General features: G+C 40.7%; 1 protein-coding gene across 5 annotated transcripts in view; it reads right to left on the bottom strand.

Moving 5' to 3' along the window:
- TBC1D30 (TBC1 domain family member 30) overlaps positions 1 to 23,941 on the bottom strand; it is a 55,635-nt gene that overhangs the window by 10,010 nt on the left and 21,684 nt on the right. For 2 of the 5 annotated variants that reach the window (XM_054081998.1, XM_009563526.2), the window contains exons 3-9: positions 13,127 to 13,188; positions 12,677 to 12,742; positions 9,636 to 9,761; positions 8,609 to 8,794; positions 5,320 to 5,488; positions 3,728 to 3,896; positions 1,220 to 1,325 (exon numbers count right to left, since the gene is read on the bottom strand). In XM_054081998.1, coding sequence (XP_053937973.1) covers positions 1,220 to 1,325; positions 3,728 to 3,896; positions 5,320 to 5,488; positions 8,609 to 8,794; positions 9,636 to 9,761; positions 12,677 to 12,742; positions 13,127 to 13,188 — 884 coding nt within the window. Of the gene's footprint in view, positions 1 to 1,219; positions 1,326 to 3,727; positions 3,897 to 5,319; positions 5,489 to 8,608; positions 8,795 to 9,635; positions 9,762 to 12,676; positions 12,743 to 13,126; positions 13,189 to 17,314; positions 17,389 to 19,388; positions 19,668 to 23,941 lie in introns of those variants that run through there. The other 3 variants (XM_054082017.1, XM_054082025.1, XM_054082032.1) reach the window with 3 other exon arrangements.

The following is a 23,941-nucleotide window of genomic DNA, read 5'->3' as shown; positions in this document are numbered from 1 at the left end:
TATTCTTTGTCACAAATGCCATATATTGATATTTAATTGCACTTGAGACAGGAACCAAAACCCAATGAACACAAGAAGGCATCAACTTGGGCCACTCTCCTCATGCATCCTAGGTGAAATGCCTCATCCTTAACACTTTTAAAATAAGTATTCAGTACCTCTGACCAGCTGCATATCTACTTTTGAAGCAAACAAAGCCACAGTCCTCACCCCTCTCATTCCCAGAGCTCCCGTATTAAAAAACGGCAATAACAAAAGCCAAAAGTCTGAAAGTAATCCTTTACTTCAGAGCAACACTTCAGCAGACAATGGAAGCATATTATCCCAGTCAATAAGTTTTCCTTCTAATAATAGGTAACAGAAGTCAACTGTTAACTACTGTAATAAACACATGCAAATTCACAGACTGAGACTGACAATGTTTTCCTTCCCCTAAATCAGGTAAAATATTTCAAAGGTATTATTTGCTCTGTGTTTGCACCCATTTAATGACCATACTCAAACTCACTGAAAGTAACGTTCCAGAATTGTAGCATGAAATCTTTATAAAACATCTAAGTAGACAACACCTCAAAGATACCAGAAAAAAAACCCTGAGTGCAAATCAATACAATTATGTCTGTAATACTGAAGGCCCTTCCCTTTCCCAGAACAATGCGGATCTTTGTTCCTCCAAGAATCCAGGAACTGTAATTATCTACAAATGTTTTTATTTCTAGTTCACTAACAACTGTTCATGGCTTTTTTTTTGTTAAATCATGAAGGATATTTTTTCCCCTTCTCACTTGATAAACTCTTGTCTCTCACAGCATCTGCACAAGGAAAAGGACACAATGTAATAAATAACTGGCAAAAAAAAAAAAATAAAACAAAAGAACACCCTAAAAATTATGACTACTGAAAGATTCTGCATCTCACTTGCATAAATCCAGTTGGACGTTATATCACAAAAATTTTCAGCTGTCAACATACAACCAATTTACAATCAAATGGAGCCTAGTGGTTCTCTATACTTAGTGCATAAGATAAGATTTTAGCTTTTACTGCAGGTCATCTACTTGTTTCATCGACACGCTAGCTCAACTCATTTAATCTTAAACTCTCCTTCTTGGGAGAGTTTAGGCTTCTGCAGTATCTGAACAAAAATGTAATTTGTTAGAAATCAGCACCTGAAGGATGCACACACAACACAAACAATAATTATATCACAATTACTCACCTGCATGAGTTCATTGCTGTCAATCAGATTGTCTTCCAGCATCTCCTGAGTCAGCTTGCCCATGGTACTGTAAAACTCATCTGCTGTTTCACAACATTCTATTTGCCTACATCAAAAATACATGTTGGTTTTTTTTATTTTACTTCTGCATATAATTACATATCTCCAAACCAAACCTGAACCATAAAATATGCACTTCCATTAGTCACTTCAACTCTTTCGAATAACAAAATTGTGCATGGCACATTGGAAATGCTGATGTAATAAAAGGATCTAATCAGGACTAATCACTGCTCATTGTCCTGACTGCTAATGATAAAGGATTCATGCATACCCATACAGTTTATTCCCTCTGCCCCTTTCACTTCTACAACACAAGTATCAATAAATCCTGCCCCATATAAGCACAAGCAGCTCTCCCACCAGCCCGAAAATGGAGCATCAAGACCTCTTGACTGTCTCTTAGCCCATTCTTTACTATACACCAAATGGCTGAATTCACTGGTTGAACTGTCTTTTTTTTTCAGACAGGAATATATTTGCAGTCCAGAAATCATTCCAGTGGAGTAAATAAAGTACAGGTGTACTTGGATATGTCAATGTATTCAAAACAGCTCACATAATGCAGAATGAAGGAAAATTCACTCATATCCTGCATATTTGTGAACGCTGTTTCTAAATCTGAGGTGCAGATTCGTTCTGTTTGGTTTGTTTTTTGTTTTGGTGGTGATTGGGACCTTCCCCAATACCTTCAGTCCCTCATGACCTCTACATACTGCTTCCTCTACTGCACCTATTTTTACCTCCCCATTCTTTCAGTCTTACATTTTAGGAAAAGCACTTCTCACCCCATTTTCATATCTAGAAAGTCTTGAGAAGTAAGAAGATCATGAGACCATCACTGTTTCAGTTCCCATTTCTTTAAATGCCCCCTATTCTATTTCTAGCAAAGGGAGAAGAACAAAAATCACAATTCTCTCCCAGCAAAAACACAGTGCCTGGTATTTTACTTCCTTGTCTCATCTGATGTCATTAATCACAAGTTTACTGAATTTCAGTTCTTGCTCAGTTTTAGTGACTCATTGTCTTCTAGGTCTCTAGTTATCACACCAGTGTCCCTTTCTATTAATTGCCCCCAGATCTGCCAAACCTCCTCTCATTCCCCCCAAATAAGCATTACAATATGTGCATTGTTATCAGCTTATTCTTTTGGACATATTCTTATAGAATTCTTTATTCTCTTTCTTGAGTTTTCATAAAATACGTTTCATTTTTTCTTTAAGTTTTACAGTAGAATCTTCAAAGCAGTGACTTCCTTTTTTATCATGTTATGAGTTGACACGTTTTTAATCACAGCTTTTAAGTCCACAGAAACCCATTGCTAAAGGACCTTTATCTAAAGGTACGGTACAAAGTATTAAAGCACAGTGGGACTACATATAGCCTAATCCCAATTTAAATTATTCACGCAATTTTCATTCATTAACTGAATAAATAAAGCTCTTAGGAAATTATTATTCTAATCATTATTCCTCAGATTAAAAATTAAATCTACTAAGCAAAGTCTCTCACAATGCTTCTGGCCTGCACTGCAAATTTATTCAGAAAGTAAAAAGAAATGAAACCTCCAAGACAGAGCTGAACATAAATCCCAGTGGTTCAGTCTCAGGTAAAAGGAAGGTGAGTGTTGATAGCCATCACAAGAAAAAATTGATGCAGCTGCTGATGTCAGATGAAAAAAGTTTCCAGCTGAACTAACATCTGCTCAACCCATCAGAGTTCATATCTTCCACTTAGTTCAGTGACAATACTCATTTCTCTAGGAGCACTGTACACTCTTTGGAATGCAAATATTTGCTATGACAACAGAGGCATTTAGAAGAACTAACCACCTCTTGTGGTTTGTCCTACATGGTGAGTATCCAAGGCCATAAAGGACTACAATACAAAGAATGTGCTTTAAAAGCAGAGAATTTCAGGAAAATTTGTTTGCAGACCTTAAAATAACCATGTAACACTAAATCATTCTCTTGGTAACACTGAATTCTTCTCTGGGGTCTACCAATGGGCTCAAATCCTTAGTTTCCTGAAGTAAAAATAAGGAAATTGACATCCTCAGCCTCAGGTACCCAACTAAATTAGCTAACCACTCTCAGGTCGCTCTTCTTATCTTTCCACAGATTATTTACCAGCTCCCTCAGAAGTTCATGTTCTGGCAAGTCCAACCAACTTTTTTAGCATAGCATGAAGACATTACACACATACAATGCCAACAAATGGAGCCATTTCCTGCAGCAAGGGTCAATTATCATACCTGTTCTGACACAATTTCAAGAGAATGTGGTTTTGGGGAAGCCAGAGAGGCACTTTGTGCAGCTATCTCAAAGCAAAATAATTCTCCTGAAAGACTGCATCTTGTTTAGAATTAAGAACATTCTCTTCAGAACACTGTACGTTACATACATCGCTCATACTGAAAATAAAAATCAGATGAAAATGACCACTTACTCTCCTAACTTTGCCCAAATAGCCAAAGCTACTCTCAGGATAATTTCAGAACCTTCGAAGAAAACTGAATCCCAGATCTTCAGAACTGTATGGTTAGGCAGACAAGTGGCAAAGAGGGTCAGAAACCACTGCATTGTGAAGACATTTGTAAGCGGGGGTTCATAGCCTCCTGAAATAAAAAAAAAATAAAAATGCTTTAAGTAATCGTAGTTTACTATTTTTTTACACAGAGTATAAACTGCACACTGAAATCCACCAGAAATTCTAGTACCTCCATTATTGCTCAAAACTTACTTAGCCTGCAGCTGTCCATAAGCTGAGAAATAGAACACTGGAAAAATTTCATACTTCCATTCTGCTGCACTGCAAAAAGCTCTAAGCAGCAGCATTGGTTTTGGACTGCAAACCTTGGAAAATACCACCATACTTTTTTTTTCCTTATATCATATTGTTTTTCCCCAAAGATAAGAGCTAAAAGTTTTTGTATATTAAAAAACCAAAACAAAACAACAAACAAACCAAAGTAAACTGCCCCCCCAAATAAACCCAAAAAGCAAAACGCTGCATTGCTTCAGAAACTAATGGCATAAGTCTTTATCTACATGAAAGTTAAGGTGACTGTCTCCATAAAGTCTTATCTATTGTTTTAAAATCCTCATGTACTGCCAGCTTAGCAGAACTGCAACGGTCAGTTTTCCTTTTGGCTTGTCAAATTTCAAACAAGATACGGCATTTCAGCCTGAAACTCTGAAGTTTTGTTTTACTTGTTATGCTCACTGAACACTTTGTGCATCCTAGTATCAACTGATGCACTGAGCCTGTGAAAATGCTTTCAAACAGCAAATACTTCCTTGATAGCCTTTTTTTTGTTTTGATACGTTTTAGGCACAGTCTATTTACATGGAACACACTATCAGACCTTTTCTAAGATAAACTCAGGGTTCACTTTGCTTCCAGACTGAAAAAAAAGAAAAACACCATAACACCCACTCTCCTCAAAACACTCCCAAATAAAAGAGCTGTATGTTGTTTAAAAGAAAGAAAAAGTCCAGAGGGAACAAATTACAAGAAAAAAAAAAAAAAAACCACAGTGCAAAGCCCTTTTTCAGGCAGCAACCCAAGATAGATTTCTGAGTTTTGCATCTGTGTATTGCTAAGCATCCAGGTGAACAAATACTACCCAGCCACCATTTGTTCTCATGTTGTAACTCTTCCCAGAATAGTACAGAAGCTAGAAACTACAAAGAGCAGTGGTAGGACAGGTATCTTGATCTAAGGCAAGAAACAACCATTTCAAGGTAGACCTTGTACTAAGGTGTGTGTGACAGTGATGTCACTCCACACATTTTATATCCTTGCCAACATGACTCTGTTTGCAGTTAGCGGTGGGACCAAATCATTTCCCTTGATTCTTCCCCCAAGAGCACCACCTATTTATGTTCAAGAAACCATCATCTTTCAACCTTAAAGCACTAAAACATACATTCTGAGCAATACACTCATGTAAATACTTAAAAGACTGTATTTTTAGACCACTGCTCAGATGAAAATATAACAAAAAAGAATTTAATAGCATTTTCTGTTGAACCTACCTCCACTTTCTCTGTTAGCAGCTCTTTGCAGGGTGTCTAAGTGCTGGGACAGTTCAGGTAGTTTCATTCTTAAAAGATCTCGGAAAACAGCCATATCCACTGAGAGCGCACGGAGATTATTCACAAAATAGCTATCAGGAAGCACCTTATCAATTAGGTAAATCATGATCTGTGGGGAAAATTAAATATAATCATGCAGGACTTATGGACAGTTATTTTCTAGGCATAATAGAAAAAAACACCATAGAATTTTAAAGTTCTCCATTCGCTAAAGAATGGCTTGGAGCCAGTGGCAACACAAGCCTCTGGTACCTTCATTTATATAGGGAAAAAAACATAATTTCAAGCATCCACAGGTACTCTAGATATCCACACAAGTAATCAAGGTGCAAAGGCCTTTTGAAGCTGTTCAGAATTTATGAACTATTAATGACTGGAGTCAGCGTCACAGTAAGCTCTGCCCAAATTGGAAGCATTATTCAAACCAAAAGCAACTTTTAGCACTTCTAGTGCTGTACATGTTTATGGTATTCTCCACACTGTTGGAAAGTTCCACTGTCCCTTCTTTGATTGCTAAATGCCACAACTAGAAGACTGATCTTCCAGATCATATTTTTTCCCTCGCCAAAATGATACTGTTCTTTAAAAAGCATTCTCCACACATTTTACTGTGACGCGTTACCATGTGCTGCACTTCATCTTGTCACTTTAAAGGTGCTAAATGAAGCAACGTGAGACATTTTAAACAGACATCTGTTTCAAGTGAGATAGCTCAACTGCATGGGTGGTAATGTATTAACTGGATACTGTCAAATTTTTTGAGAATGAAAAAATGCAGAAAAGAAATACACAGAAGTTGACGTATTATCAGTAGCATCCTTCTGTTCCATGGTTTAAAGCATGTAGATCAATAGTCAAAGCAAATCAACAGCTTTTGCATATTTTTGATAGTGGGGATTTTTTTTTGTTAAGGACTGAAAGGATCAAAAAATGATCAAAACATGGTGCACATGTTTTGTTACATAAGGAAACCATAGTCTCATTTTGTCATATGCATTCCCAAACCTTTGCTGAATACTGGGACACCTCACTGTCTTTTAAAACCATGCTTTATTCTGTTCAGATACATTTCCACCAATGGAAGAATAATGCAATATCTCAACATTAACACACAACTGCGCTATTTGTGTTTTCACTAATCTCTTATGCCATAAGCCATGAATCCACACATTAAAGAAACCATTTTAGAAAGGCTTTTGCTCCCTTCCCACCGAGTGGTATTACTTCAGAAATCTGGTATGTGACAGCACACGAAAAAATAGAAATTTTTTGCAAGGCTGAAGTCCATTCTATTTCACTCTCATGTGAATTGTTTTGAGAATGATTTTTAAAAAAGTAGGTTCATGTATTTACCAGCTTGCAGCAGTTAATTTCTTCGTGATGCGTCTCTAGATATTTCTTCCTATGACTTGACTTTGTAATTCCCCACAATAAGGTGCAGAAAAAAATGTGGTTTAAGTTTCAGTACTATTCTACGCCTACTCTGACAGCTTCTACTCAAGCAAGCTCTGATTTTCTTGCTTCCATAATTGCAAGTGCCTAACTTTGAGGCAGTCTTCAGGAATTTAACTTAAAACATGCTTCCCTTAACTGGTGAAGACTCAAGCATCCGTGGTTGGGCTTTCACTGAGCTACTGTTGGGTTCTGTGCTGTTAAAGCCTCATGGATGTCAGTAGCACCAGCTGTTTCCCAGCCCCTGGGAGACAATTCCCAGACACAGAGCTTTTGCTTACAACATCCTTCCCAAAAAGGGGACCTGGCTGGTGAGCCCCGAGAATCCCTTCATTCTCTTAACTCCTAGACACTGCAATAGTCTGAACATAGTCTCCCAATGGCTCCAAACCTGAGGGCAGCTTTACAAGCAACAGCCTCTGCAGCTGTTCTGAAGTCACTCATCACTTGCTTTAGATGGCACAACGACTACAAAAGCAAAACAGCCATACACTAACCCCTAGTTCCTTTCCCCCCCCCACTCCATTTTTCTCCAGCTTCCCTCTTCCCTCTCTCTTCTGGGGAAATTCCAGTGCTGCAAAACCCACGCACTAAGCTTGGAAAAGATATCACTTTATCTTCCATTCCTATTTTTGCCAGGTAAGATCCATTTTGCTGCTAATAGCCCTTAGTGCTTTACCCCCCCAGGGCAGTCTGGCTCCCTTCCATCGCCTCCTTAGCACAAGGAGCCTGACATTGCTCACAGTAAAAGACAATCCAATAATATGAGGATGCACAGTTCTTATAATCAATTTGGACTTCATAAGCCTTGGGCAATCATATTTTCTATATTACCACAATGTGTTTTAGGAGCTTCTGGACAGCGTAAGATCATAATAAAATGTGACAAATTATAGTTAAAAATAATAAGGAAATTTTTAGCAAGAATTATTGTAAGAAATTTTACTCACTGATATAAAGTAGGTATATTATGGTATTTTCTTTCTATTACAGACAACTCTCTAGCATGAAGTATTAAATATCAGCTAACTGAACTCTACTACCACAACCTTTATATTCTTAGAAGCTCTGAGTGAACTTAAATATTTACCATTGTCTAAGGCAAAACAAACAGCTCAGCATCGCAAGAGTTACAGTCATCTTTTACTGATTTGATCCCAACTCACACATATGAGCAAGATTACTTAAGGAAATTCGCACATGATCTTGGCAAACCTTAGACCACTTCCTATAGTATTTCCATTTTCTGGCACACTATAAATTTCATGAAGCTTTATCTTAATAAGAATAGAAAAGGTCTAAAAAAAATTAAAACACTGTATGACTAATGTAGCCCCATAAAAGTAGTTTCAAAGTGATTTACTTTTATTTTAAATATTTGAGTTTTCCTAGAATTTGCTTTAAGATACTGCAGCTTTATTAACTGCCTCGCAGGCTGCTGCCACACAAGAGGCCGATAATGGAATCTGAAGGTTTGAGCTACCTATGGTGTTTGGAAGCAGATTTGGGATTGTGGAATAAGATATTCTAAAGCAAGTAGCAGTTTTCCCATTTATTTTTATTATGGCCAAGTCCTCATGAGCTTCAGTTTGAAAAAAAAAAAAAACCAAATTAACAGTGACATTCAAACAGTTAATTTTATTTCAGGCAGGATAACAAACAATCAGAAGATATAAATTGCTTGACTCCTAAGAGTCCTGCTCTTCTAGGCTGTCTACAAAATTCAGTCACTGGTTTATTATGAAGTTCACTAACTGAAAACAAATATTTTACTCACTTTCAGGGCATCCCCTTCATTGCCTTCCATTACTTCCAAAATAAGTGCAGCTAGTATGTTAAATCCTTGACAATAGCCAACAGATTTATTCCACCTGGCATAAGCCAGCAATACGCGTTTTAACACCACTCGATCTTGCTCTGCCTCCTGGCCACAGTAAGAGCTGCAACCAGTTCGGTGAAGGTCCTTTACAGAAAAAAAAAAGGAGACAAGAACAGATAGAGATTATGTGCATTTTCCTTCTACCTTTAGTTCTCTGCCTGTCCCAGTTTTCCTTCCACCTCCACCCTCCCAATATATTCTCCCAAAGCTAATGACAATGTTTCTTTTTCAATCTGTAAACCTTTAAGTTACTGAAATAAACAAGTTACTTAGAAGATATTCATATGAAGTTGTCACAGAAGATAACAGATATCTACGTTTCAAAGAGGAAAGACATAACAGCTGCTTAATTGAACAAAAAAAAGCAACTGTTTCTATTGAGGTGTAGAGGAACTATGAGGCAACTAAGTTTTCAAAAGATAAAAAAACCAGAAACAGTGTCTTTGAGATTTAAGTGATTTATAAGTGACAGGCAAAACTTGTACTACAATGTTTAATATTTCATAAGTAATATCTATAAGCTTCAATTACCAAGTACAGATGACAACTGTAATGATCAAGAACACAGAGTATTTTGTTCCACATACTCTAATTAAAGTGACTACAGAAAACAGTCTCTCATAAATACTTTTTAATTCCAGTGAACATTCGTGTTTATTTGTAGAGAAGAGGAAAGAAACCACTTATGTTTCTTTGTCTCAGTTAAACTTCATTAATTATTTTAAAACAAAAAACATAGAAATTGAGCAAAAATAATCAGTAATAGCAATTTTTTTCCTCAGCTAACACTAACCAGACCAGTGCAGAAGGACCAAAGAAGCTGAAGAAATAATGCCTTTTGGCCCACCAAAATTAAGATGTAATTTTATTAAAAACACAATCAATTTTTCAATTAAAAAATGAAATAAACAAATTAACTGGCTACCTTTACTATCTGGATACCCATAGAGTCATCATCAGGATTACTTCTTTCATTGAATGTGAAACGCATGGTTTTATCCCAGTCAATAGCTATACTGTGTAAGTATTGATCTGCTAGGGTCAGCCAAACCTAGAAATACACAAAGCAAGTCAACAAAATGAATTATTTCTCAGGTAAAATATGAATAGTTTTGATACATATCATTAGATGGACCTCATCCGCTTCACCCCTATGTGATCTGCTGTTAGACTTGAAATATGCAGAAAAGGACTATGTCTAAAACAATTTTTGCACAATTGAAGTAATAACTTGTTCCTTAAAACAGAAATGAAGGAAACAGTTAGCATTAACTGTCCAGATCCCTGAACTGCTTACAAAGATGCAAGTCCATTGTCAGAAACTGAACACACAGAGGCCCTCCAAGATGGAAACACATTCTCCTGCAAAGACTAACTCCTTGTCAGTTCAGCCCTTCTAACCTCGTAACATGCAAGGAGTTATATAAAAAAGTAACACTGGCCCAGGCTTTCTTCAAACTCAAGCATGGATCCATCTTCTGGAAATGCTACAAAAGAAATCTAGTGGTGCTTCTCTTTACCAGGAGTCTCTTTTGACCAACTTTGCAGAAGAAACAGCATCTAGCATAAACTGTTTGGGATTAACCTCTAAGTATGACTTGGATCGGAGTAAGTCCTACAAGAGTTTAGATTGGACATTAGGAAAAATTTCTTTGCTGAAAGAGTTATCAAGCACTGGGAGAGGCTGCCCAGGGAGGTGGTTGAGTCACCACCCCTGGAGGTGTTTAAAAGTCGGTTAGATGAGATGCTTCGGGATATGATCTAGTAGTGGACAGGTACGGTTGAAGTCAATCTCAAAGGTCTTTTCCAATCTAATGATTCTATGATAGGAGAGCTTCCTGGACTGTTGGGGCTACAGGGAATTCTGGAAACAAACATATTGACTATTTTTAAAGCTTAATAATTACATATGCATAAATCTGTTCTGGTACCTAAGACAAAGGCTGGACTTTTATTGAACATTTGAAAAGTCCCCAAACCCTCAAAGACACACGACAGATCATGCAATGACTTGGCTTCCTCTTCAGGAAACCAAAAGAAATCATGAAAGCAAATTGGTCGAGTTTTATATCAGCTGTTAACTCACTCAAATGAGAAAAGCAATTCAGACACTTCCCACAGATTAACACACTTAGATAGCTTCATGATGAAGGAATTTATAGATAGTCCCCAGAATTTCACATTTTCTGCATTTAAAGGTCCCCTCCCACACTTTAGCAAAGCCACCCATGCAAAGGAATGCCACTGTTCTGCCTCCCAGCAGCCTCTGGCACTGCTGACATCCTGCTGATGTCGTTTGACCAGGTTCTTTGTCTCTGCCAGCCCCAGAAAACAAATGTCACATGCCACAGCAATAATGCAGACGTCAGCCTGCTCCTTCTGCTGCCAGCAAGGGAGGCAATCAGCATGCTGCCAACACAAATTGCTTCCTTTGTTTTGGTATCAATCCTAAAATCATTGGAAAACCAGGGAATGGCTGTGAAAATACCACACCCCTCCTCTTAATGCATCTTCTTTAGTTAGCATCATATGTTCATGTGCGAGCAAACACAGAGATGGGCAGAATGAGAAGGAAAAGACAGAGAACCAAGTTGGATGATGCAGCAGAGCATATCCTCAGCAAGTCTCCTGATGACACAAAACTGGGAGGAGTTGCTGATAAGCCCAAGGACACCTTGACAGGCTGGAGAAATGGGCTGACAAGAACCTCATGGAGTTCATCAAAGAGTCCTGCATCTGAGGAGGAACAGCCCCAGCCGCCAATATATGCTGGGGACCATCCAGCTGGTAAGCAGCTTGGCAAAGAAGGAGCTGGGGGTCCTGTTGGACACCAAGTTGACCACGAGACAGCAATGTGTCCTTGTGGGAAAGAAGGCAAACAGCCTTCTGGGCTGCATCAGACAGAGCACTGCCAGCAGACTGAAGGAGGTGATCCTTCCCTTCTGCTCAGCCCTGGCAAGATGCACCTGGAATGCTGGGTCTAATGCTGGGCTCCTCAGTACGAGACAGATACAGAGCTACAGAATATAGTCCAGCATGGGGCCACGAAGAAGATAAAGGGACAGGTGAACTCTGATCACCAGAGCTGTAGATTAATAACAAAATCATAGTGGTGTGAGGAAAATGATGTCACTCTAAGTCTTCCATTTCTTCACTCCTTGCTTTGTAAAGGGGAACAGTTCAGTTTTGAAAGACAGCAAAAAGAAAATAGAATAAGAAATAAATCTGATGCATGAAAAATACATGGAACTACAAATATTTTATAAAGTTTAAAATTATTCTTTTTATTAAAATCACATTTTTAAAGCCGAGATCTTGTGACTCAGTTTTAAAGGAAAAATGAATAGACATGCCTTTTTTTTTCAGGCTAGGGAACCTCAAATGCTGTTGAAGACAGCAATAAAGCTAGTTTAGCAAACTCCCGCTGGACCCTTTCTTACAACACTAAGTCAGCACAATTTCACACTAACAGCACACTCCACACTCCACATCACTTCTGACTGTGAACTCCCCTAATTTAGCCAATCTGCCTTTCTCCCATCAAATGTTCCTATGAGCTTTCTTGTCAGCACTACCATCTATCAACTTCACCTTCATAGGTATGACAGCCTACACTGGGGATTTGCTCTCCCTTCAGCTGACCTTCAGCTGCAGGGGCAGCTTCACCAGTGTAATTCCTTGAGACTGACAGAATGAAGTGATAACATCTGCAGCAGAATAGGTTACCTAAGCCTTAAGCAGAAAGAGCCAGACTATTGAAAACACCATCGTGAACTGTCCTCTCAGTCTCTCCAGCTGCCCTGTGAGGTTATCACTGAAGAATGTAAAGTAGAAAAAATCCCCAGTACAACTTAAGCTTAAAACTTCCAAATATTTGTTAAAAACCCACTGATAATATTGATGTCATTCACCTGTCCTGATAAACCCACAGGCAATATGTCCCACAAAGCGTACAGGCTCACCTACCTTTCTCCGCCATTCTTTCGGTATGCCTGTCGGCAATCTAGCCACTGCTTTGAGCGCATCATGCCACTAAAAGCAAAAGCATCCAAGAATGTATAAAATTAACCATTAGTTTAATGCAACATTTACAACACTGTAGACATGCAAATTCATTTAATTTTACTGTACACATTTCAGAGTTTTACTTCTTAATCCATTCAAAGGGAAAAATATAATTAATTACTTAATGATATAACAAAAATAGAATATTCTAGGACACAAAGACTTACGAGATATCTGAGTAAACAATGAAAGCCTATTGCATTTTCCAAATATTAATAGAACAGCTCTTAATGAAATTGCAAACAATATGCTGACAATATAATGACAGATGCACTTTTGAACTGAGGCAAGTACCTGGATTGAAGAGAACACAGTCCTTCATAAACTCAAGAGAAAAATTAATCAAATTACCTGCTGAAAACCATTTTGACCTAGAGAGGGTTCGAGAGTGAATTTCAATTTTGTATCAACCCCTAGAAACAAAAAGGAAAAAAATGATCATGGTCATTATTTTCATTTAGCTCGGGGCGGGGGGGGAGGGCAAAAAAAAAAACCAGCCAAACCACAACTGAAATAAGAACACAAGATTTCAGCTACATGTTTCAACAACTACATTTCAGCTTCTTTCTGTGAATTCTTGCCTTCACAGTGGCACACAGAATGTTAAGAAGTACACAGACAAAATGTTTTTAAAATGCAGTAACACTCTCTTTACTCTAATGATGCAGTTCGGCAGAACCCATTTCACTAAAAATCACACAGTTCAGTATTCTACAAACTGAATTTGTACACTGCAAACTATTGTATGCATCCACAGAAATATTATATACAGAGACAGGTTCTCTCCATCTGTTTTAAGTTATTGACATTAAATAACTAGAAACTGATTTCTGTGTTTGGGGTGCTAAAATTATTTTATTGCTCAGAATACATATTTTTGGTAATAATTCCTCAGAACATAAAGCACATTCGGTCAGTATTGTCATTTAAGCTTAGATTTTATTTTGGCCATAAGAGCAAATTATTTTAATTATTATAAAGCACGCCAGCTAATAGCCCACAAAATACAATATTACATAAAAGGCTAGAATCTGGCCTACACTGGACCCTGACTGTGGCACTGGAGTACGCACAGCCCCAAGAACAGCAGCGCTTCTGCTTCGCTTTGCATCCCACGCTAAGAACTCAGAAGACCCTGGTCCTTCAAACGCCGCTGTCCAGGGCTCCGGTGCTGAACACCGCGTCCCCTCCCTCGAGTCTTCTGGCAGAAAGAATAAAGCCTTTCTTTTTTTTCCCCACCATAATTTAACACGATGCATTGCTCCATAATTTGAATTACGTTATGCATAGCTTCTTGTCTGTCTAGAACATCAGAGAGTCATTTGTTTGAAAAAGATCGTTGAGAACAAGTCCAACCACACCCATTCACTACTAAATCAGATCCCTGAGCACCATCAACTCATCTTTAAAATACATCCAGGGATGGTGACTCAACCACTTCCCCCAACAGCCTATGCCAGAGAACCCTTTCAGTGGAGAATTTTTTTCTGATGTCTAATATGAATATCCCCTGCTGCGTTCCCTTTCATCCTACTGTTTGTTACTTGGAGAAGAGACCAACACCCACCTTGCTACAACCTCCTTTCAGGTAGTTGTAGACAGTTATAAGATCTCCCATCAGCCTCCTTTTCTCCAGACTGAACAACCCCAGTTCCCACAGCCACCTCTCATAAGATTATTCTTGAACCCCTTCACCAGCTCCCTTATACTTCTCTGACACACTTGACAAATATTTTTAATATATAATAGCCATATATGTAAAAAGTAAAACAAAAAATCAAAAAAAACCCAAACAACAACCAAAAAACAAACAAACCAAAAGTCAAAAAACAGCAAAGTTTTAAGTATATAAAATCCATGCTAATCAACTCACCAGTGACACTCAGCACTTTGGAGAACTAAGCCTGCGAGTCTGACAGAAACCCAAACTAGTAGTGCTAGTTATGGAATATATAACAAAATGCCTTTCAGCACTTGCATACTCAAGCAGTGATAAGCAATTTACAAGCCTTATTGCCTGCTAAATATATAAAGACAAAGACTTTTTCCTTCAAGATTCCCCTCCCCCTTTCATGGGGGGAAAAGGGAGGGAAGAGAAAAAGAAAATTCACAGACAACCCAGTATTGTTTAGAATTTTAGCATCTTAATATTGTATCACTGAGATCTGGGGATTAGTGATTTCATTTTCCTGCTTCAAATTTAAAAGACATTTGTCAGATCTAGAAAAATAAAGATTCAAACCATAGTAGAAATGTCTTGAAAAACACTTAAAATTATCAGTTATTGCTGGGCGTAACTGTTCATTAGTATTCTTCCCCCTAAGTCCATGACACTCAGCAGGGACTCCTAATAGATAAATGTTTTCATAATAACTCAAAGAAATGTAACAATGCCAGCAACCTACTAAGATGAAATTGTATCACGTTTACCGTAAATGCAAAAAAGCAAGTCACATTCCCAAACAATCTAGTAGTAAGTACTAAAAAAACCTAATACATGCAAAAAGATATCATGATCATGAACTCCTTTTGTCAAAGGTAACAGATGTTGACATGTTATCTAACACTGCCTTCTAGCAAAGAAGCAATAGCCTTCCAAACTAATCATGCATTCATTTCCAACTCAGCAGTCAAATATTAATCACTTCACAGCTTTTTATAACATAAAGATCCCAGTAACCACTCCCCTCTTTGCCTAATAAGCTTCCTAAGAAAGATGGAAGCGGCGACAGTCAAGTACTGAAAAGATCAAGCTCCATAACAAACTTCAGAGTAAAACAAAAAGTATCTCTCTATCATTTACATGAACTTCATGATCAGAAAGCTCACTCAGAGGCCCAGATAACTGTCTCTCTTGGTTAAACGAGACGGAAATGGGACCCTAGTACCTCCACCTACAGAAGTTTATTAAATCATGACAGACAGTTAAGACAGGTATGAAAATTCCTGGAAATGAGAATAATATCAAGTTTTAATACCAGACTACACAGTGCACTCTCCTCAGTAGGGCAAGGAATCTCTCGGTCAGGCCATGCACTGCAATCTCTTGTAGAAGTCATAGAATCTGTGTCTCCTCATTTGTTCCCAGTTAGAAATATTCCCAAAATCAAATTATGTGATGGTTTTGTGACAGAGGAGGAGCCACGGGTCATGAGCCACAGACCATATAGCAATGGTTTCTCATTCCTATCCATTTAAAAAAATTTAGATTTCCTAAAACAGCTTTGTTCAATAACAACCTTGTTCAATAACAATACAGCAAATTCAAAAAAGCTGCAATGTGAACAGTACCAATGCAGTAAGGAAAGGCTATACCCACCCAGGAACTTCCCAGGACACCTGCAGGAGGCAATCGGCAAGCTGGGAGCAGCACCTCATTGCCTGTTACTTATTTATGGCACAAGAACCACCTTGCTATATGCAATTTCTGCACTCTTCACTAAATTTGTCCTTGGACTTTGAAGCTTCAAGGAAATGAATGCCTATCCCTATTCCAACCTCTCCTGATTCCCTAAAGCTTCCTACATCTATCATTCCCTTTTTCCTAACAAATCTCCCAGCCCTACATATACTATTTTTTCATCCTGTCCACTCTTGCCTGCAACACCATCAGCCTCTCCCCAGGGCCTTCTTCCACACGCAGTCTTTCCTCCCTTACAACTTACTTCTCCCCCTACACCTAACCAGCAACTCCCTTTAATTCTGCATTCAGTTGCCTTCTCCCCACAAACTCACTTATATGCTCTGACAACTTCTTCCTCCCTCGGTACCCCACACCCATCCAACCCTAACACAAACTTTCAGCACCCATTTTCACTGGATTTTCCCATTTTTGTCAGTCCTCCATCACTGGCCACATTTCTCTCTGTTATGTAAACACATGCTCTCTGCAAAAACGATCCCTTGGGGCCTTATGGGAACTTTTCTTCCCAGTTACTCTGCACGAACAGCCTGGCAGAAATGTACCATATATGCAGCAATAGATCTCAGGGACCGTAAGCAATGTCAGTACAACTCAGCCCTTTTACATCAAGCCAGCCAGCCTATAGTGTCATTTGACATATTATATATCACCTTCAGTTCATACACTTCCAGCCGATCCTTCATACATAAAAGCACATTAATTCATGTAAGCAAGAATGTGTGGGGAACACAGATGAATTATTAGCTCCACAAACACAAGCACACACAAAGGTACATATGTTTGGCACCAGTCAAATTTCTGAAGGGTAAGAGAATGCCAAAATAAAGCCTGTTTAATGCCCTTGAAACCAGGTCACCAGAAGCCACTGCAGAAAAGCTACTTAAAAATAAAAATAAAATAAAAAAAAAAAAAGATGAAAACCCACAAATCCCTGACTTGTTAGCTTTTGCATGTAAAATACACGAAGAGTCCTGAGAACAAAAGGCTGCAAGAGGGAAGATCATTCCCCTCAGATTCCCAAACCCCACCAGTTCTCCACTGCATGACCGAAATGTAGCACAGGACCACATAAAGAGCTACAAGAAGGAAGAAAAATGTTGTGGTTAGAGAAGTACCTGGGTAAATAAATCGAATCCCTCCCTGCAGCAGCATTAAACAACAGGATGGGGCAGTGTCTGGGATTTTTTCAGAAACGCTAAACCAGAAAAGGCATAGGAAGATTATCTGCTGTGACGCACGTATGTGAGCTATAAAGCCGCAGCTTCAAACTTACAAAGCACATCACTGTAGGTTCTTGGCTGTACTTAAAAGCAGCTGCTGAAACCTCTCCCATGGAAAGGCAATAAATATTTCATAGAAGACAAATGAGGAAAAAGGCCTAAAGCAGCTCAGTGTGAAGGGGAAGTCCAAACTTGGGGAAGATAGTGGCAACCTACATTACCACCTTATCAGTGCTTTTTTTTCAGGAAGATTCTTAGCCTTGCCTTGTAATTTCTATCTAAACATAGGTTTTAATCTGCAAAATGAGAAAATAGAAGTAACATACTGAGTAATTCTGTATGAAGTCACTTTTGTCAGGAGCCAGAGCTCACTGGGGTGTATCGAAGCACATCTAGATCTGCAGTCTACAGAAACTTCTCAACACAAACAGACAACCAATACAGATACAAAGAAAATATGAAGAAATCTTCATTAAACCCATCCTTTAAGGGCTCATTAGAGGCCCCATCCCCATCACTCTATGAAAGCATGTGTCCTGAGTGACATTACTATATTTAGTTACACATGAACAATATGAAAACCCCAACCCAGTGGAACTTCCTGGCTTTAAGACTATGGCATTCGTGATTACACCTCTGATCATCTCCCCTGGTCTTTGTGGGAGTGTAAATAAAAGAATGTCATTATCCAGATAACACCATTTCCCTGGATATTAGAAGATTACTGTAGGAGTAGGGGTCTGTGAGAGTTATGAGTCAGGAAATCTCCTTGATAACATAAACTCCATAAGCCTATACCAGAATTTATCTGAGACATTATTAACAATAGCATCTGAAACTCATCTCAAATACAGCAGCATCCAGCACCACGCGCTCGACATGCACACTGCTAACACAATGGGAAACAGAACCTTACATATTTCTATGCGTTGCCTGTGTTTCAGTAGACCTCACGCTTGCAAGTTCTGCAAATGCCGAGGATTAGGCAGACAGACAGACAATATTTTAGCTACAAGCAACCGCTCTAACATTGTAAGGTGAATTTAGATTTCCAATACTTTCATTAAAAACTCCAAATGATCCAAAATTTGGATGGCAGGCAACTAGAATCTAGCATTCAGCAGATCACCCATGAGTGCTCCTGCTGAGAGCCCACCTCCCCGGAGCACACACGGTGGGTGACCACCCGCTCCTTAGCAGGTTTTGGTACTGAAGCAGGATCCAGAACAAAACAGCCGCAGAGCCGATGCCTCCCTCCTTAGGAAAGGCAAGGCTGCGAATTTAGACAACACCCTAGCGCAGACAAAGGCTGGTTGGGAGGAGGGGTCTCCTGCAAGCCGAGAGTGAGCGGGTTGAGCGGTGGCGAGGCTGGGGCGGGAGACGGCAGGGAATGAGGGTGCAGGGGGCACGGAGAGAAGCCGGGGAGTGGTGAAAAAGAGAGGCTGAGGGGAGAGAACGGGAGGAATGGAACGGGAGAAAGCCGGCTGGCGGGGGAGAAGAGAGAGGCTGGGCAGGAGAGAAAAAGGCGAGGGGGAGAGAAGCGGGGCGGGGGGTAGAACAGAGAGGCTGGGGCGGGGAAGAGAACAGAGAAGAGAGGGGCTGGGGGGGGAAGAGAAGAGAGGGGCTGGGGGGGGAAGAGAAGAGAGGGGCTGGGGGGGGAAGAGAAGAGAGGGGCTGCGGTGGAAAGAGAAGAGAGGGGCTGCGGTGGAAAGAGAAGAGAGGGGTCGCGGGGGGAAGAGAAGAGAGGGTGGGGAAGAGAAGAGAGGGGCTGGGGGGGAAGAGAAGAGAGGGGCTGGGGGGAAAGAGAAGAGAGGGGCTGGGGAGGAAGAGAAGAGAGGGGCTGGGGGGGAGGAAGGTGGAAGAGAGCAAGGCCGCTGGGCGCCACGGGCAGCGGCGCGGGCGCAGCAGGAGCCCCGGGCAGGCGCAGGGGCCGCCCCGCTCCCGCACCCCCGCTCCCCGCCGCGGGTACCTGGCTCCAAGGTGCAGAGCAGGCGCGGCGCCGTGCGGGAGATGCAGCTGCGCTTCTTGAGGACGTTGCTGAGGATGGTGCCCACGCCGCCGCCCGAGCTCTGCCGCTTCAGGCATCGCCCCCCGCGCCGCAGCGAGCCCGGCAGCCGCTCCTGCCGCATGGCAGCGCCGGGGCACGGCCCGCAGCCCCGCGGGAGGAAAGCCAGGGAAGAAAAACGGGGAGAGAAAGGGAAAGGGAAAAAAGGACTGCGCCCGCCCACAATCCTAGCATCACCGCCTGAACTACCCGGCAGCCTCCTCCCGCACCACCTGGGATGCGGCAGCGCTGGAGCAGAGGCAGCGCTCGCGCCGTGCCCCCGGCAGGCAGAAATGCCAGCAGCGCTGCCCAGAAGGAAATCATAGAATCAAAGAATCGACAAGTTGGAAAAGATCTTTGAGATCAAGCCAAACCGTACCTGTCCGCTACTAAACCGTATCCCTAAGCGCTTCATCCACCCATCTTTTAAACCCCTCCAGGGATGGGGACTCGGCCACCTCCCCGGGCAGCCGTGCCAGTGCCCGAGAACCCTTTCAGTGAAGAAATTGTTCCTAATGTCCAATCTGAACCTGCCCTGGTGCAACTTGAGGCCGTTCCCTCACATCCTAATGCCTGTCGCCTGGGAGAACAGACGAGCCTCTCTACAACCTCCTTTCAGGCACTTGTAGGCAGTGATAAGGTCTCCCCTCAGCCTCCTTTTCTACAGACTAAACAACCCCAGTTCCCTCAGACACCTCTCATAAGACTTGTTCTACAGCCCCTTCGTCAGCTTCGTTCCTCTTCTCTGGATGCACTCCAGGACCTCAAGGTCTTTCTTGTAAGAAGGAGCCCAAAACTGAATGCTGTATTCAAGGTGCAGCCTCACCAATGCCAAATGAGCTGACCATCCAGCAAAGAGACCTCATGTTGGATTCTGGCCTTTAGCAGGACATGTAGACATGGTCCTGCTGCTGCTTTCAAAAAGCCACCCAGGGAAGGAGTCCCACAGGGGCTACCAGTCCATGGAGCAAGGGGAGAGGGATGGATGTAACAGCACCTCAATGCCAGGGTGGCTGGGGTCAGGTCCTGCAGCCAGGGCTGCTCAGGGTCAGTCCCAGCAGCAGGAAAAGCAAGCGGGCTGCACAGCTTCCGTGCTTCTGATTCTCCAGCACAGAGACTTTGAACATCCTCAACTAAAATAACAGCCTTTTCTATGAATCTAAACTGCAACTGCACTTGTTACTAATGGTGTGCCAGGCACTAAATAGTTAAAAGAAGCTATTCAACAGCATTTTAGTAGATGTATTTTCTAGTGCTATTTGGCCTAACAGCACCTTAAAAGGGTTTGATATAGAATTTCAAACTAGTTGTTTGATTGACAAGAAGGGAAAGTATTTGAAATAATGATAGCTTTTACGACCTGAATCACTCAGCATTTCTGTGGAAGGAGAGCAGATTTATCATACCACATTAGTCAGGCTCAAAGACCAAGCTTTCAGAAGTCAGAGTCTACCTGCCAACATCGGTAGCTTTAAAACAATTTCCTCTTGTATTAAAAAGATGTTTTTCTCAACCACATCACAAAGATGGCAAAAGATAAGCAGTGAAGCCAATTATACAAAAGACACACAACATAAAACACAGAAGCAAGCCTTTTTTTAAGATCAGTTAAAGCTATCTTTAGAAGTTATTGTAGAGTTTGCAGAGAAGCATGATTTTGATCATGCCTCTTTAAATATCTAATTCGGTTTTGGAGAAAAGTCACTACATTTGAGCTGCTAGCTTGCACTCTGAATAGATAATTAAGTCTGTGTGTCGGTGGTTCTTTTTTTAACAAAGGTGACACTTCCCTGCTGATGTAGATGATGCAAATCACTTTATTTCAGTGCCAGCTGGAGATGATGATTTAGTGGGCAAAGCATCAAATTTGAAATGAATTAATCTCCCTAGGTGTACAGATTGTACCAATGAGACTGTAACAAAACCATTTAAATACAGAAATAACCACGTAATCTCTCTAATATTCTCCTCCTCCTTGAGCACCATACACAAATAGCACCACATTGTTGTTGAATTGTTTCAAGATTGGCTAACCCAACACCACAAGCCATTGCCCAAAGTCTTGAGAGTCGTAGCCAAAGTTTTAAGAACCACTCATTATCTATACAATGAGAATCAGTCATCCCACTGAACTGAATGTGATCAGATGTTACCTTCGATTTTTAAACAATTACAAATCAGCTCTGGGAAAGACATCAATATTTAACAGCTGGGGATAACCAGCCCTCAAAGTAAGAATTCAGTGTCCTCATTACTGCTATTTCTCCTACTTGTCACTCTATAAAAAAACTGGAAACAATCAGGACAATCATTCTGTGACTTGGGAAACGGCTGCTTTTAAGGATCAGCATACCATTAAGGAGCTTTCCCACATGCCAGCCAATTAACGCAATATTACTCTTGAGAAAAAATAATGCAAAAATGAACTTCAGGAGACAAATGTAGAGGCCAAGCCATACTAATGGGTTTCATGATTCACTGGATCATTAGCACAAATGGATTTTAGAGACATGGATAAGCCTCCCACTAAGCATACATATGTATATCTTAAGGGCAACAGCCTAACTTCTGGAAAAGTGGATGGCATCGGGTTTTAACCACTGATCAGGCAAAGCCTCTAATTTGCCCGTGGCAAGACATGTTCTACACCATTCCCTGGACCTGCAGGCACCTAAGCATGACACTGCATGTCAGTGGCTTGTATAAACTTGCCATATCCACCACTGTCAAGCTGTAAATAGCTTCCAATGACAGGAGAATTTCAGACAAATCACCATAGTTCCAAGCTCGTGAAAAACAAACAATTTTGAACTCAAAGCTGTCACCACCCATTATGAATCTATGGGGCACTCACTCACCACCCATTATGAATCTATGGGGCGAGAAAATGTATTGTACCTACAAGACAAAACCTATTGTATTGACCAAATCACAGGGCCACTGTCTACTAAGCCCCAGAGTTGCATATACTACCTTTAAGAGCTCACAAAATGAAATCAGAAAACGTAAACCCACTACTACTTGACTTCAAAAACCTCTACAGAAACTAGCAAATCAAGAAATCTTAAATCTGTACCAACACATGTTCTTCTGATGTGCATTCTAGTTCATCATGAGCTTTGAAAGAGAAAAGATTTTACTTTCAAACTGCAGAACACACATGGAACAAAATGTGCCCACTTCGGAAGGAAGAAAGGATGAGGCAATTTGTGATTGTCCTAGGAGGCAAAACTGTTTTAAATGCATTTAGCCCATATCTCCACCACCGGAGCAAAAAATTCCTATCCTACCCAGTTCTGTATTTGTTCTGTTATTAAATGTCCCCTCTGCCAAATCCAGCCCTGCTCCCTTCTGCTAGGTCCTAAAAGCCTGAAAACAACCACGATCCACACAGAGGTTCACAGTCCAACACAGAAGATGGAGCCACCTCTGAAACCTTGAAAAGAGGTCTCTAGTTTGTTGTGTCCTTGATACTGAAGGGGTACAGGTGCTACAGCAACACTACATTGCCTGTTCTTGAACATGAAAGCCCGCAAGGTGGCACAGCTCAGCACTCCTCCCACCTCAGCCTGCAAGTAGAGCATCACCTCCTGCACTGCGCTGCCAGTACTGCTCTGCAGGCTCAGTTACCGACTTGCTACCTCAGACACTGCAGGTGAGCAGGTGTTCTGACCTACCAGGTGTAACGATCGCATGGACCACCAAGCACAGAGCCTGTAGCTTTGCTTCATGTATCCACAGCTGCATGAGCACATGCGGAGGGAGTCTATGGGTAAGAGTGGATGGATCTGTGTTATACATAAGGAAAAACATGATGCTGGACTAACAGATTCAGTTCTGCCACCAAGCTGGTCTCTGCTCTCAGACAAATAATCCAGGCTTGTCTTTACTGAACAAGGGGTGGTTCCAGAAGCAATACAAAAATGAAGTTTTGCTACTGTATTTTGCCTAGAGAAGGCTCATTTTATGGACTTTCAACAAGAAGGGCGTAGGAAAACAATGCAGTGTGTTGACACACCACAGTCTCATCAACACAGCATGAATATTTTAAACTTTTCCATTGCATTAGTCATCATTTATATCACTTTGTATATAAATGTCACAAAAGAGGTCAGGACCTCTTTTATATATTAGATATCACAGACAAAAAGAGCAGAGCCAATCCTTGACTACAAAGATATTCAGCGCAAATATAAACCACACAATGGACAGGAAATAACATTTATGATTTTCAGAAACAGAGAACCAAGATTTAAGTGATTAGTCTCAGGAAGTGTGCAGCAGAGCTGAGAAACAAATCCAAACAAGCATAGTTCTAGTTCAATGCTTCCTCTTCCTTTGGACTTGAGGCACATAGCCTTCTTACTTATTTCCCCCTTCAAAAACTGACAAACACACTAAGTACTTTAACAGAACCTTCTTTGGAAGGAGGGCCCGAAACTGCCCATTTGTTCATGGAGGGTTTAAGCCAAACAGAG

This window comes from Cuculus canorus, chromosome 1 (genome assembly GCF_017976375.1).
Source record: "Cuculus canorus isolate bCucCan1 chromosome 1, bCucCan1.pri, whole genome shotgun sequence".
Lineage (NCBI taxonomy): Eukaryota > Metazoa > Chordata > Aves > Cuculiformes > Cuculidae > Cuculus > Cuculus canorus.
This window is presented reverse-complemented; position numbering and strand designations above follow the sequence as displayed.